Source organism: Poecilia formosa, unplaced genomic scaffold (assembly GCF_000485575.1).
Source record: "Poecilia formosa unplaced genomic scaffold, Poecilia_formosa-5.1.2 Scaffold112, whole genome shotgun sequence".
Classification (NCBI taxonomy): Eukaryota; Metazoa; Chordata; class Actinopteri; order Cyprinodontiformes; family Poeciliidae; genus Poecilia; species Poecilia formosa.
The window spans coordinates 852,970-869,433 of record NW_006800051.1 but is presented as its reverse complement, the minus strand read 5'-3'; the positions used below and the strand labels follow the sequence as shown (position 1 = coordinate 869,433).

The window sequence follows — 16,464 nt, the reverse complement described above, 5'->3', positions numbered from 1 at the left end:
TTTTAATTTTCTAAATGTCAGAAAACGTAGTGAGAATTTAAGCAGGATGTTAATTTACTTTAACCGGATTTGTTTGGATTGTTTCAATGTAATGAATATATTATATACCGTATTTGTTATTCCTAATGGATCAATGATTTACTGATCTGTATAATTTAAATGTAGCTAAATTAGCTGCAGATCCTCCAATAATATTTATACAGCATTATTGAAACTTTGGTATTCTTAGTTATATTAGTGTTATGTTCTCGGACCAGTCAGCTGTGTCGGGTAGGAGAGACATTTCAGAACATAAAATGTTATGTTTTAGTTCACTTTGTCCCTACTGTAGTGTCTATATTATTTATACGCCATAATAGTGAATTGAAACAGTATTTTTTTTTAGTTCATTTGTAGTATTGCTTTTATCTCCAACGTGCTGGAAAAGTTTAAAAACTTGCCTTTAAAATGCTTGAACTTCTCTGTTTGAAAATGGTTTGAACCCTGAATAAAACTCCCAGTTAGTTTGACTGGAAACCAGACACTCTGCCCCAGTAAAACCCAGTTAGATAACAAGGTTTCCTCATTTCAGGCAGCTTCTCTTCTTCCTGCCCTCTAATTGACAGCCAGTCCAGAAGCAGCTGATCCACAGAAACAGAGATGATGATGATGATGATGATGACACGCAGAGAAGAGAATCAGCCTGTAACATTTCTGCTGCTTCATCATATTTATCACATAATGATGTCAGAGCAACATTTAAACTTTGTCCTGTGAATCTGCTGCCCTCTGCTGGTCATGTGAGGCATTGCAGGTTATTGTTTTAAAGCCAGACTTCTTCCTTGCTCTGCTGAATACAAACTAGAAAATAAAAACATTGGCGTTTGCAAGACTTTCTCTATGCCTTGATGCTTCTTTCCAGATAATTTCTAGTTCCCAACTTCAAACTTTTTAAAAATTAAACAGTAATTCTATCAATTATTCTGCTGATTAATCGATTAATCAGGTAAAAAAGGCATATTCTGCAGATTTTTCATTTAACCACGTAAGCATATTTTGTACAGCATTGAAACTATATACAGAATGCAAATAAACAATCCAATTTATTTTTTAATAAGAAAATAAACATTTTATTGGCTAAAATGTAATAACAGCATTCCTTTTGTGAGCGATGAATCATTTATGTCGAAGGATGCATCTGCAGCTAAGAAATACTTCAAACATCAAGATGTGAAAAGTTCAGGTTTTTATGCTTTGACTTGATCTGGTGATTTTTTTTTATTAAACAGTCATTAATTATTAGATATTTACAGACAAAGATTTTTTTATCTTAAATGCAGACTGTATATATCTTTGAACAGCTGTCGGTTAATTACTGCTCTAATTAAGTTTTTGTTTAAGCAAATGACCTTTTTTGAGTCTGGGTTCTCCAGTTAACTATTAATTGATTTCTAAATTAGTGGACAATTACTTGAATAGTCGATGAATCATGATTAATCGGTTTAGCCCTTTCTGTTTCTTTGATGTTTCTGTTTTTATATCTTATAACGTTATTTAATTAGGTCAGGTTTAGCTGCTGAGTCACTGTGAAAAGCCGCCTCCTCCCTCCGTTTGACATTGACGAGAGGCCACAGCTGGTGCCTCATCTGTTGGCATGGCAACCGCCTCCAGCAGCGGCGGCTCAGATAGCCGAGTAACCTTTCTGTGTCTCTGTCGCCCAGGTGAGGAAGCACATCACAGACCTGTATGAGGACCTGAGGGATGGACACAACCTCATCTCCCTGCTGGAGGTCCTCTCTGGAGTCACTCTGGTAGGAAAACACAACTTCATTTTTCTACTTATTAGCTCCTGCAAGGCTCTGCTGGAGAAAAGCTGTGGCTTGAAAATGAGTTTGGTGCTGGTTCAGGACGGGTGACGGCTTGGTTTTAATCATGCAGACGAACACGGACTGACTGCTGACTGTGTTCCTCCTGAGGGACGGATCCACATAACAGAACCTGACAGTTTCAGATCAGAGTGGCGGGGCGATGTGGCTTAGAAACAAAACACCGCATCAGATCCATCATTAACAACTTTTTTTTTTTTCTAAACAGAAGGTACTAATGACAGAAAATATATTCATGAAGCTACTTTTACTTCAGTCATCCTTTCTGTAAGTTGTATGATGGAGTATTACTGCCAGGCTGTGAGGATTTTAGTTTAATTATGAGAAAATGATCATAATATTAGCAGAATAAAGATGCAACTTTACCAATAAGGGAGAAAAATCTGTTTTAATAGAAAAAAGCTTTGATAGTTCGAGATCTGATGTGACCACCTGAGTCTGCCTGGTTTTTCATCAAAATAACATAATTTGATGCTGATGTTTCACCTTGTTTATAAAATCAACATTCCTCATTTAAGTTTTTATTATGGTTTTGTATTGAAGTTTTCAGAAAAAAATTTACTTCATTTTCCAAATATTATGATTTTATTCTGGTAATACGATAACATTGTTCTTACATTATTTCAACTTTATTATTATTGTCTTCTAACTACGACTGTAGTCTTGTAATCTGCACTATGGGAAACGAGAGGAGTTCATTGGTGCACAAAATAATAATAAATAAATCACTTTCTAAAACTTAAATCTTCAAAACCCAAACATTTGATTAACTGATTTATCTCCTGACCCAAACTGAGATCTCAAGGTCAGAATCCGTCATCAGATCTTCTGTTGCACCTTTCATCTTTCCTCTGTTCTGTTTATTTCCATTCCCGTTACCGTAGCAACAGAAGGGTGGCTTCGCCCCTAAAAGGGCAATTGTCTCTCGAGCGCCGCCTCTCATCTTGCTCAGACGAGAGGAGGAGGAAGATGATGAAGAGGAGGATGAGGAAGGAGCTCAGGGAGTACGTGCCGATCAGTTCCACCCTCCGCCCTGCAGGGGGAGCTGTGGGTTTGCATGAGCGTGCCGTGGCACAGGTCCAACTAAACCGGGCTGCACATGACTGAGATCTGCATGAATCACATGACGAACAGTGGCGGCTCCGTGGGGTGGATACGGGGGGGCCATGGCCCCCTCTAAAAATGATGACCTCCTGAGAAAATCATGTTCATGTCATAGAGAGACATACAGTCACCTTCCTGAATGAAGGCATAAATACAAAACACTAATAATTAACATTTTAATCTGCATTTTAGCCCTCAAATTTCTAAAACGAGCCAAAAAATTTTTTATAAGATTAGCAAAATGAACAGTTTAAGATGACACGGCAAGATTAGACAAATGAAACTGGAAAAACTAAAACTATTTAATTAAATGACATAAGAGTTGACAAAGCAGCACAAAAATGTAATAAATAAAATTTGACCAAATTGTATCAACAAAAATATCATGATGTTCAACAAAAATGGAGAAAAAGCAAAATTTTTACTCTTATTCTTCCTGTTTATTAATCCTGAGTGAACTCACATCTGCATCCTGCACTCCTCTCAAGTTTGTGTGATTTTCTTCTTTCTCCTTTAACTAAAATTTAACCAACACTTTATCCAGGATGATGGGAAAGTTTGCCGACAGACGATGAAGGCGAACAGAGTGAAAGTTTGCCGTTTAAAAGCCAGTTTTTAACAGCCAGTTGTGAAGACGGCGCCCCCTGGAGGATTGTTTAATCGTTTTGACTCCATAGCATGGACTTTAATCACTTTAATTGTACTTTGAAATGTTTTTTTTTTTTTTCTCATGTGTGGTCTGTTTCGTTTCAGCCCAGAGAAAAAGGACGGATGAGATTTCATCGACTGCAGAATGTCCAGATAGCGTTGGACTTCCTCAAACAGAGACAGGTAACGGTTCTCAACATGGCCGCTGTTTGCCAACATTTACTAAAAACATAAAACCTTTGAATTCAGTTTCAGAATCCAGTCTTATGGGGTTCATTCATGCCATTAGTTATTATGAATTTGATTAACTGTCATTAAAATTTTCCTCCTCATTTGCATCATTTAGCTGAATCTGTTTGCAGAAAGGTTTCAGAAGAAAATGTTAAGGTGGACTATATGTGTCAAACAAACTGGCTGCAAAAAGGAAAACACTGCAGGAAATTTACAACCAGCACTGTTTATTTATTTACTTTTTGCTTAAAATCTTTAAGAAATTTGGACATTTGGCACACAAAATCAACCCTGAACATCTCAGGAAAAATCTAACCCCACCGGGAGTCACGGTGTAGGCCATATCATGATGGGGCTGAAACGATTATTTGTATTAATTATGATTAATCGGTTATCGACATAACCGTAAACTAATTTGGTAATTGATTAATCATTAACTGGAGCATACCCACGCAAAAAAAGGTCATTTGTTGAAGGAAAGACACAGTAAGAGCTGCTTTGTAAATATCCTGATCAGTCAGAAATCTGCAGTCGATGCAGCCCTCATCTTTAGTTTTATTCTTTTCCTCTGATTATAGCTGGTTTTGTTTTGCATAATCAGAGCAGTTGGATCAGAACCAGTAGTTTGAACTGCCAGGGTTCAATCAGAATATCATTCTGTTTTTTATTGATCTGTTTTTTTGTTGTATTTTAGGTCAAACTGGTGAATATCCGGAACGATGACATCACTGATGGGAACCCGAAGCTGACGTTGGGACTCATCTGGACCATCATCCTCCACTTCCAGGTCTGAGCTGCTAACATGGAGCCTCTGGTTAAATCTTATTTCTGGAATGAAATGCTGTGTTTTGGAGAAACATGATGGAAAATGTCAAAGTCTGAAATAGATTTCATGCAGCCAGACTTGCAGCCTGTGATCATCTTTTATGGTTTTCTGAATGACAACAGCAAGAAAGTCTGGATGTTTGGAGGATTTAGGAGTTGATTAGTTTCTAATTATTATATATAGATATTACTGCTGGTTGGTGGTTCTGGATGCAGGAGCTTCCCGCTGTGTTTGTCATCTGGTTGAGAGGAAGAAACGATTCGCTGGCATCTGCTGCTGATTTTTCTGCTCCTTTCAGAGAAAACATGTGACTTCCAGTCAGACGTGTGATTGGACAGTGATGTTGTACTGAATAAAACTGCAGCGGTTCCTTTTCATCCCACACTGCAAAAACACAAAATCTTACCAAGAATTTTTGATGTTGTTTATAGTTGAAACATCAGTTCACTTGAAATAAGACAAAACTAACTTACACGTAACTTTTAAGCAACATATAGGAGGTTGATTCAAGTCAATAATTGTTGGACATTTTAAAAAAGTAAGTTGGCCTTAGATACACTAATCACAGGTTGGAAATTTTGTCTTGACAGAACTATTTAATCCCAAATATTGCATGTATTTTTGTTGTTGTGGGACTTTTATGTCGGGGTAAACTTTGAGTCACACTCAGACATCTGCATTACGCTCTGACTCGAGACGGTTGAGGCTAACGCTAACTAGCTGCTAATATGCACTTGCTAGCTTTTTCATAATGCTGCAGAGGGGGGCATTATAGCTACCAAAAAACTCGGAAATCTTGAGATTCTTAGAAATTTTCAAGCCAAAATAAGGAAATTTGAGTTTGAAAAGTAAAAAAAAAAATGCTAGTAAAAAGTCAGACTTTGAAACTCAGATGTCCTTATTTTTCTAGAAAATTTCTGAGACTTTTAGAGGAAATTTACTGTCTACAATTGCCCTAATATGGCGTCCGACATTTCTGCTTTTATCATGAGTTTCTAAAAATGAATCTCCAGTTGGCTGGACGACATTCAGAATTTTCAATGGAGATGCAGGTTTTAAATTTACGTCATAAGGTTTTTAAAAAGTCTTACATTTGCGTTGGTGAAAACTGCAGAATCCCTGATCTTTCTTCATTTCTCCTGTAAAATCTGCCGGGTTCTGGTTCTGGTTCTGGTTCTGGTTCTGGTTCCAGGTGAGATGAGGAGGCCTTGATCAGAGCTACAGGAAGAGTTAAAAATAAAGATGTAGAGCAGACGCTGCTCTGGATTTGGGCTCCAGCTGCTTGGAGGTCGAGGTGATTGATGCGTGAAGCTGCTGCTGCTGCTGGTCTGGAGGTTCCGCTGGTTTTTCTCGTTTCCCTGCCGTTTTGTGACGCTGCAAATGACTGCAGATACTCATCATCACTCTCGGTCATGTGATACGACACTTGGCAAGGTGATGCTGCCATCTGGTTACTACGGAAACCGCCGTATAGCTGCTGCTCCGGGGCATGACTCAGCAGTTTGATGAAGAGATTAAAGGAGACTTAATGGTGATGATGGAGGATTACAGGACGAGTTCAGAGGTTTCACCCTTTCTGTTCAGAACCAAAACATTACAAAGAAATATTCTCTACTTTTGTTGTTTTAGTCAACCTCATGCTCAGGTTGCTGGTTCAAATCCTGGAATAGAAACCTTCATCATCTGGACCCTCAGCAGAAACCAAATCGTAGTTTTGATCTGTTTGTCCTGTTATATACAACTCATCCTGCAGTTACTCTGCATCGCCACAAGGTGTCACCATTTAGGTGAGCATGTCAGCCTCCTCCAGCCCTGCTGCCCTGTGGCTGCCTCTGATTGGCCGGTCAGGCTGTTTGTTATTAAATCTCTCCAATCAGCTGCTAAGCTGGATGTTATTGTAAATGATTTCAAATACATTAAAGACATTTGCTTTTGTGTCAGAGGGGAAATTTTTTTAGATGTTTAAAACCAAGCTAAACAAAATGCAAATATACGAAATATGTTCCAAGCCCCATTGTTAAGGAATTAATTTATGAAAACAACATAATTTCTATCAGATTACAAATATTTTATTATTTTATGCCTCTCAAATGTTATAAAAATAACTTTTTTTCAGCATTATAGGATAAAGATTTTACTGTTCCACATATAAATGATTTAACCAATCCCGTCTGGTTCCTATGGAGCTGGAAATTTGAAAAAATATAAAAATGTTTACATTTATAGAGCTTAAATAACAAGTTTATCACTTTCTGTGCTCATATTGGAGTGACTCCAATCACTCCAATATGAATCAGTTTGATTCCTTGGTCCTTTTTTTAGCAGAACTATCAAGATCTTCAGGTTTCTTAGCTGCAAGTGTGCATTTACTATCAGTGTTAGACGCACAAGAAAAATATGTTTGGAAAGCCAAGCAGAGAGACATTGAAGTAGGGAATTAGATCCTGCAGCCATGTTGCTTTAAATGAAGTAATAATATTCTGACTGGAGTCTTTTGAAGTTCATCCAGTCTGTTTGCCGTAGATCTCCATATCGTCTGTTCTGATGGATGGAAGAGATGGCTTCATCTTCCTCCTCCTCGCTCTGCATCCTCCTTCTCAGCTCCTCTGGGATTTGGAGTTGTAGTTCAGGTGTTATTTGATGTTTTGACATGCTAATCAGCTGCTCCCAGTTGTAAAAAACAAAAAACCTTCTTTCCCTGCCCTACATCCATTCTCTACACATCTTTACTCAGCACAGGATCACATCATGGAGCTGATGGTGGGTGGGAACCCTACAGAGGATTAAAGCTGGCGTGTGTGAGGATGGAGTCCGGCCTCAGGCCATTTTAGATGGATTATATGGCCATAAATCCTGGAATAATTTAGATACTGGTTTATTGTTTGAAACTGTCAAAATATTGTCTTCAAACACTAAGATGACTCCAGTTTCCAAGCACAAAAACCTAATTATGCAGTTTTACGTCGTCTGGTGTAAGGCTGAAATGATTAAAAAGTTATTGAAATAGTCTTCAACTACTTTAGCATTTGATTAATTGTTAACTCCAGAATACAGACTTAAAAGAGGCTACTTACTAAAAGAACAACACACTTAGAGCAGTAATTAAGCTAAAACTGTACAAAAAATATATGCATTTTGCATTTAAGATTAAAAAAAAACACTAAAGGAATGCTCTTATCACATTTTAGGGGAAATGTTTTTATTTTATTTTAGGGGGATCAAATTAAATGCTTTTTTTGCATATTTTAATGTATTTCTAATGTAGCATAAAAAGGCTTACATGGTTCAATAAAAAAATCTTCGGAATATGTAAAGTTTTAATGCGATTAGTTGATTAATTGTAATTTCAGTGAATAATCAATTAATAATTTTTAGTTGCAGCTCTACTCTGGTGTTTCAAAAAGCAGATTAATGAAGATGCTTTATGCCAAACCGCTCCAGAACTGCACATTACTATAATTGTGCATTAATTGATTGAAACATTTATCCTCAGTTTGCCGTTTTCCCTCTGTCGTTCAGGGAAGCTTTTGGGTCAAGTGTGTGTTTGTAGCACAGAAAGCTGTTCCCTAACAGCTGAGAGAGAGAAGAAAGAGAGAGAGGGGCGAGTGATGAGGAAGCGGATTGGTGGAGGAGGAGAGCCAGAGGATGGGAGGGGTGGGCTGGTGAGAGATCGAGCAGAGGAGAGAGTGAAGCTGCAGCAGCCAGCAGATAAAAGCTTTTTCTCTCCGTCTGCTGGCGTCTGCGAGCCGCGGATAAAACCAAGCCGTGCAGCCGGCAGAGGGAGCGGCGGATCTGGTCTGCCTGCCGCCGGTTCGCCAGGCCTCAAACCACAAATAGGGACAGATCTGAGCTGATCGGAGGGACCGCCCAACAACGCAGAAACACTCGGTGCCGTTCCAGCCTCCAGCGTATCAATCGGATCGGCTTCTCTGAAGGTTTCGTTTCAGCCGGAGACACCTCGCGTCTTTGTTTCTGGGAGGACGCAATGTTTTAGGCTCCTCTGCGGTCCTACGTGATGCTCTGGACTATCCTTCACCGGAGTCTGAATCTTTTTGGCTCTGCTCCAGATTCGCTGCACATCTGCACAAGAAGAAGCTAACTGATGACCAGAACTGCTTTCTGTTTCGACTTCCCAGCCTGGGAGTCCAGAGGCCTGTTCCTAATTAGGAAAAAACAGACTTGAGGAGTTAAGGGGACTGTGGACGTGTTTTTGACATACTGATCCAAGTCCTGCCCTCGTCCTGCAAACTGTGGGGTTTTCCAGCTGTTGCATCGTCGCACTGCACCACCTGATGAGGAGATGGGGCTCCTGAGTTCCAAAGGGCTTCTGGCAAAATGACAACTTTAAACCTCAGGGAATGAGATGGAGTGGAAAGTCTTGTGATCCCAGCTTTTCAGAACTGCAAAGTCATATTCAGACTTTTAATTGCCACCACACTGAGGATAAAAACATGTGTCAGAAGAGCCAAATCATCACAGGAGAAATCTCCTGAACGGTTCGGATTAGACGTGAGGAGCGGTGGAAATCAGACTGAGTCTTTAGTAAGCTGTCAGAGTATTGGCTGGACTTCCTGCAATCTGTTGCAGCATTGGCTGATGGCTCCCTCTGTCACACACATCCAGACTGCAGGACGTGCAGCAGGAATACCATGGGAAGACTCTATATACTGATCTCTCTTCTTCTCTGCTGCATTAACATTACCACAGCGTGGTCTGTGGATCATTAATTCATGAGCTTAGATAGAGCTCTAGCTCTTGGATCCCTTCATACTGGTTCTGTTGATTGGAATGAAACGGGAGCAGATCAGAAGGTTTTTCTCACCTTGAGATATAGCTGTCTTCAATTTTCCTGGGACTTTTAATGATTGATGGAAGATGAGACTAGAAAACAAGTTGACATTGGCTGTGTATTGAAGGCGGGACGGCTGGAGAATCCCAGATAGGATGAAAGTGACTCTGATGTGTTGCCTTAGACTAGCTACCAATAAATCCGAGTCCTAAGCTGGACTGAGCTGATTTCCACCTGTCTCCTTTCACAGGACAAACGGACTGGAGAATATTCTTCCTGGATTGATATTTTGGAAGGTAGCGAAGTAAAAACCAGCCTCTCGTTCAACGCTTTGCTTCATTCAGAGGGTCTGGGCTCTCGGCTATTGAGCGACAGTTGCTTCCTCGAGGTGCAACTGTTGCTCTGAAGTTTTCATCTTTTGCCTGTGACGTATGTAACGTGCCAGTTCAACGCAGTGAAGCTTGCCAAGAAGTGCCGAGCTGAACAAGATGACTGTCAATGGTCATTCAATATTTGGAAGCTTGACCAACATTCGCTTCCCTCGCTGCCATTGCTAAAACTACAAACGGTGCAGAAAATCATTCACAAGTCCTTCTGTTTGCTAACTGGCCCCGTTGAATCCAACTCAGTGGGAGAAAGCCTGGAGATTTGAATCAAGAGGATTGGCGCAGGAAGGCAATGGCCAGACCTTAGAGGTTGATCTTTCAGCTTAGCTTTTCGCTGCCTTCATTCTTCCCCGGGGCATCACCAGAGACATGGGGAATTCAATGGGTTGCGTTCGGCCTCTTCGGGAGGGCGATCCAGACGGCGCACCGACCCTGACACCAAAGAAACGTCTTCGCTTCAGACGTAAGCAGAAGGGCAATAAGAACCGGAGGGCTGGGGAGGAGAAACAGACCTGGGTCCATGAGTCCGACGAGGTCGACCAGGTGAAGGAGAAAAATCCTGAAGGTGCGGAGTGCAGCAGAACAGTGCCTGAATCCCATTTAAGTCATTCCAGAACCGATCCACACAGCAATACTTTGTCTCCCAGCTCTATGGGCGGACTGTTGAGCAGCCGAATACTCGAAGCGACTCCCAAGCCCAGTCCAGCCTGGAGAGGAGTCTTCTGCCTTCCTGGGGAGGAAGACACGGTCAGCGCCATCATTGACGTCTCCAGCATCCCGAGCCAAACCACAGCCACCACCCCGGTCAACACGGCGTCGGCCCTGGGCAGTACCACTCCAGGAGGAGGCAGGGTCTGCCGGGTTAGGGAGAAAGTTCAAGGCATTCTGGAAAAACCTTGGATACACAAAAGAGAAGAGGAGAAGGAGAAAGTGAGTAAGGATGGAGGGGGAAACAGGCCAAAGGCGGTAGTAAAGGAGCATAAAGGTGTAGTCCACATCCGAGAGGTGGATGGGAAGCTCTGCGTGGTGCGGACGGTCTACCCCAGTGATCTGGGCTCCCCGCTGCGGAAGGACAACGAGGTGGATGTTCATAAAGAACCTCCGGCACCATCGCCCGCCACAGGAAACATCCTGAAAGTTCAGCTGGTAGAAGCAGCAGGTGATTCTCCAACATCTTCCGGCCATTTGCACATCCAGGACGCCATGAAAACTTCGTCTCTTTTCGAGTCGGGCTACTCCAGCGATCTTCCTCTGACATCTCCAGAAACGGCAGGTACCACTCCCAGTCAGACGGACTGGGGAGGCCTGACCAGCAGCTCGTCTGAGAAACTGGACTCTACCCTGGAGAGTCCGCTGGTGCCGCAGAAACTGGCGGCTTCAAAGCACCTGCCGCAGGTTTGTACAAAGGTAACCAAATCAAACCGTCCAACGTTTGTAGAACTAATATCTTGGGTCAAATTTTAAACCTGAATTTGATAGAAAACTACAGACCAGGAAACTCCTGTCTATTCGTGGGTTAGTTTTGTGGATTTGCCTATTACTATTGTGTATTTTTTGTAGGTCACTTGAGATAAAATTTACTTTTGGAAGCTGAAATAATGAGGCGCAAAGCTACTTCACATGCTATTGGCTGACATTGGCTGACATGTGCAAAGCAGCCAATCCTGCACTGCCATTCATTTTCCTTGATGCTGATTGGCTGTAGCGCCAAGATCTGAGAAAGACTGGAAGTTAGCTTCAGCTGTAGACCTAAGACCCTTTCCAACAGAGTGTTTTAATGTTTCTTAAGGTAGATTTGGTATTCAAACTATTAAAATAGCCATTTTTAGAGGGAAACTCAAATATTTTAGCCTTTTGTTGACAGCTGTGGTCCCTACCTACTACTGAAGATCTGCTGTGAAACTTATAGCTTTATTTAATATAGATTTTGCTTTTTTTCAGTGAAATCCAACGTTTGCTGAATAATTATCCAACCTCAAATGAAAAACTTTGCAAAATGTTTTTTTGTCTCATATGAAGTGTACCAAGATATTTACACTAAAACTTGGACCTAAAATACTTGGTGAGATTTTGTGTTTTTACAGTGAATAACTTCAATAGTTGGATTAGTCAGCATAAAAACAATATTTAGAAATAGCTTCAGTGTTTCTCCTTTCCTGTTTTGATTCTCTGAATCTGGCCACAGATATTTATTCCCAAGAAAGAGGAATAATTTAGATCTTGGACCTTATTCTCCAAACCGCTGGTCTCCGGTGTTTGGAGGACCTTTTGCAGCTCTTTTTGTTTGTATCTGGTTTGTTTTCGTGGTTTCATCGTCGTAATGTGTGCAGCCTGTTGCAGCAGTGGTCATGTCGGTTTTCAGTTCTTATCGGATTTGGAGGACATTCATCTTCAGTCAGTTCTTTCCGCCTTTGTTGTTATGGCCTAATCAACACGGCCCAGCCAGTCCCTCCATCCTCCTTTTTCCCTTCGTCTCCCCACACACGCACGCACGCTCTGGACCCCACACCGTAATATAAACAAGTACACACACACACACACACACACACACACACACACACATACACACACTGCTGACGTCTTAAGGAGTGTGAGAGGCAGAAAGGACGGTTGAGTGTTTTGGAGAAAGGCCAGTGGCTGTAATGACGGGGTTTACTTTCTCCTGTAAGTTGAAACTAATCGTTTACTACAAATTTAAACCGACTGGAGGAAAAGGTCACTTACAGTAGAAGTAAACAGTATAAAGCAGTGGTGGAACTCGGTTAAAATTGAGTTAATCTCAGGGTCTGCTATTAATTAATCAAAGTAATTGCATTTTAATTGACATAATAAGCAACATTTTCTGTTATAAACCCCTTTTCGCTGCTAAATTAGCTGCTAAATTTATCAATAAAATGCTATTTTAGGCTTGAACAGCTTTTAGCACAACTTGAACACACCAATAGTCTTTTTCTTGTTTTTTTGCTGCATTACATAAGATAATTATTTGATGCAGAAATGGCTCAAGAGAAGCAGCTTCATCATCCACTGCTGCTGTTAACAGATGTAGCTTGTGCATCAGATTTACGGTCGTACCAGAAACACACAACTAAGGTTCCAGCCCTGGAGTAAAACAAAAGTAAAATAACAATATTACTTTAATTGTGTTAAAATTTTTAACGAGTAAAATCTATGTAAATTAATGATTGGAAATTAAAGTCCTGCCCTTAGTTTAAACTAATCTGATTCACAGTTTTAAAGCTAACTAGGTATTTCTTTCAGTTTTCTGCTTTATTTAATTTTTTTTTTTTTTTTTTTTTTTTTGGATAGTGACATTTACAGTTGAAAATTGTTTGATTCACGTTTTTAAAGCCAATTGAACACTTTTTTATATTCTTTTCCATTTTTACTTTTTATTTTTGGATAGTAACATTACATTTCTGACAGTAAATTAAATATAGTTCAGAAGGTGACTTTTATTGTTATAAAACTACTACCACAAAATATTTTGATAAAACTTTATCTGTGTGTTGCAACAGATAGTTTCTATCAGACATTTGTTTAGCTTATAATTGATTTTAATATTAAATCTGACCTCAAACATCACTTGATGTGGCAACTATAGGTTTGGATTTTGGTCTCTAAAGTTGCGTTCAGTTGTCAAAACCTGCAGATTAATGGTTTATGCATTAATAGTGACTTTAGCTGCTAATAAGTGCTTCAGAGTCATGGACTTATTTCTGCATGCAGGTGTTGAACTTCACATCTTCTGTGTTTCTGCTGCGTGTGTTTAGCAGCGCTGCTCTCTCTTGTCCCTCCTGCTCTGCATTTTTTGGCCGTTGCCGCAGTCTCCCGGCATTCTCCGGACGTTTCCCAGCTCCGTGTGAGCGGCAGGGAGGGAGGGCGGTCTGACAGGAGGCAACTGATGATAGCAGCAGCAGCCAAGCGCTGACGGTCACTGCCCCTGCGTCATTAACGGTCCCAAACAGACAGGATTCAGAGGAAAAGCCTCCATGCTAGCCTCCCTGGAAGCTGTGTTTAATCGTCTGGGGAAGGAGAAACTTTGATTTAATTTGGCTGAAGTGGTTGAAGTTTGTTTATGTTTTAGGCAGAAGTTTTCCCTCTACTGGAAAAACACATTTTAAAATGTCAACTAATGACAACAACTGTCTTTGAACCACACAAGCAGCGCTAGACAGCAGGAATTAAACATGTTAGGATCAAAGTTCTTTGTTTTTTTTGATGGTATTACATCTGTGGAAAATAATCACAGATGAAGAAAGAAATGCTTTCTAAGGGTGCACTGACGTTTTAAAGGAGGAGTTTAATGCAAAAAGTGTCAGAAAGAGCAGGAGCTTCTTAAAGAGACAGAGGCCCAATTTCTAGGTGTCAGATTGACATTAAATTTTTTTAAGTCATATTTGATGTACACGGAAACTGAAGGTAACACAGTTACTGGATTGTGTTATAAAATACTGGGAAAATACATGATACCGCCCCTTTAAACTCAGACAGTAATTGGCACCAGTTTAGCCCTCAAACTGTTTGGTGGTGGTAGAATGTACTAACTGCCAGAACTGGTCCTCTTAGAAAAACTTTTCATTGATTACCCTGACTGCTTTCTACTGCATGTAAGATACTGACTGCTCAGGGCTATCTCGCACAACCCCACTTGAAAGAAAGTTTAAGTTTTCATCATTGGAAACAAAAGAAAAATTTCCTAAAAGTGTCTTTTTATCTTAGGCAGTTAGATGTTCTGTGTGTTTAATTTTTAAATAATATTTTGTGATTTCTTTAACTAGGACAAAATGTTTCCTTTCCTTCAAACTTTGTTTATTTGTTGATCATCCTCTGAAACAAGAGATGATGAAGATGAAGGAAGGTGATAAAAAGAGATAAATGGAGGCTGGGCAGGGAAGAGGAGGGTAATGATGCTGCAGTGAATATGTTTATTTAATTATACATGAATAATTATCTCATTATTCTTATTATTAATAGTCAGAGACATCAAGGCGAGAGGAAACATCAGGTTCAGTCAAAGATATTTGTGTTATATTGTTTCCATAGCGACTTTATTTCCGGCTGCTGTAGGTTTTTCCGTCTGTTTTCTCATTTTTACCTCTCCCTCTGCTCTCTGTTCCCCTCCAGATCTCAGAGATCTACGTCTGCGGCGAGTCCGCTGACCTCACAGCCAAAGAGAAGCTGCTGCTATGGAGCCAGCAGGCCACCGAGGGCTACCCCGGCCTCCGCTGCACCAACTTCAGCTCGGCGTGGAGCGACGGCCGCATGTTCAACGCGCTGCTGCACAGATACAGGTCAGGGCCGCTGCAGGCGGAGCGGCGCTGCGTTTTAGGCAGATGGACACCAACATGCTGCCTCTGTGTTTGCTTTTGCAGGCCGGACCTCATCAACATGGAGGCCGTGACCCGGCAGAGCAACCGGGAGAACCTGGAGCAGGCCTTCGAGATCGCCGAATCGCTGGGCGTGACCAGGCTGCTGGACGCCGAGGGTGAGGCTGCGGATCGGAACCGCTCTTCTGTTAACATCACACATCTTCCCTCAAAGCAGCCAGACTTTCTGGAGATAATTTGAAGTGATCTTAGTTAATTCTTCTCCACATTTTCTCAGAGAAAGTCTTTTATTGCTCTTTTTCTGCCATTTATTGAGGAAACCTGCTTTTATTTTCCTTTCTTTACTGAATCATTGGGCATAAAACTTTAAAAAAAGTTCAGGATGGATGGATGGGTTTTAACGAAGCTGCGTTTCCATTACAAATATGTTGAGAAAACACACTTTTGCAATTGCAGTGTTTCCGTTAAATAAGAACCAAAATAAAAATTGCACGTTAATAAGTTTGTTCAGAAGAAAAGTAATTAAAAAACATGCTGCGCCTTCATCATCCGACCACTTCCTGTCGTCATTTTCGCCTTTTCCGTAAGTAGTGACATTCGGTTGTTGATCATGTGACTCGTGATTTAATAAAGTACAGATACAAATAGGAAATTCAACTCCTTTATTAAAAAGGAAAATAAAAATGTACTGCCTAAAATGCAACAGCAGCATTCCTTTAGCCTGATCATTTGTAGTGGAGGATTCACCTGCAGCCAGATGAATTTAAAACGCTCTGCCTGATTTATTGCAGGGTTGATCTGTTTTATGTTTCTCCTCTCTGATTTCCTCAGATGTCGACGTTCCGTCTCCAGATGAGAAGTCCGTCATCACTTACGTCTCCTCGATTTACGACGCTTTCCCTAAAATCCCAGAGGGAGGAGAAGGCATCGCTGCACAGGTGTGACCCGATTGCTGCTGATTTCCATCTTAAAGATAATTTAGATTTTTTTCTGCTGTCCTTTAGCAGTGAAAGTTTCCTTCCTTTTCCCCTGAACTGTTTCCTCTGGTCATCAGGAAGTGGACCAGCGCTGGTCGGAGTACCAGTCCAGGTTCTCGTCTCTGCTCCAGTGGAGCCGCCAGCATACGGGCCTCATGGCCAAGAAGAACTTCCCACAGAACCCAGTAGAACTCAAGGTGAGCATCTACTTCATCATTTTTATTTCATTTTAAAACACTTTAACACCAAACATTGTCCAAATCAATCTCAGACCAACTGGTTCCTGTTAACTGCTTTGGTGTGAAGTT

General features: G+C 40.9%; 1 protein-coding gene across 24 annotated transcripts in view; it reads left to right on the top strand.

The window, feature by feature from the left end:
- Window positions 1-16,464, top strand: part of macf1a (microtubule actin crosslinking factor 1a) — a 211,374-nt gene that overhangs the window by 79,358 nt on the left and 115,552 nt on the right. For 13 of the 24 annotated variants that reach the window (XM_016675274.1, XM_016675284.1, XM_016675285.1 and 10 more), the window contains exons 1-5: window positions 8,354-11,244; window positions 14,977-15,143; window positions 15,225-15,337; window positions 16,011-16,117; window positions 16,234-16,353. In XM_016675274.1, the coding sequence (XP_016530760.1) occupies window positions 10,219-11,244; window positions 14,977-15,143; window positions 15,225-15,337; window positions 16,011-16,117; window positions 16,234-16,353 (1,533 nt within the window). In that variant the 5' untranslated portion in view covers window positions 8,354-10,218. Of the gene's footprint in view, window positions 1-1,700; window positions 1,791-3,722; window positions 3,801-4,542; window positions 4,636-8,352; window positions 11,245-14,976; window positions 15,144-15,224; window positions 15,338-16,010; window positions 16,118-16,233; window positions 16,354-16,464 lie in introns of those variants that run through there. The other 11 variants (XM_016675293.1, XM_016675287.1, XM_016675286.1 and 8 more) reach the window with 3 other exon arrangements.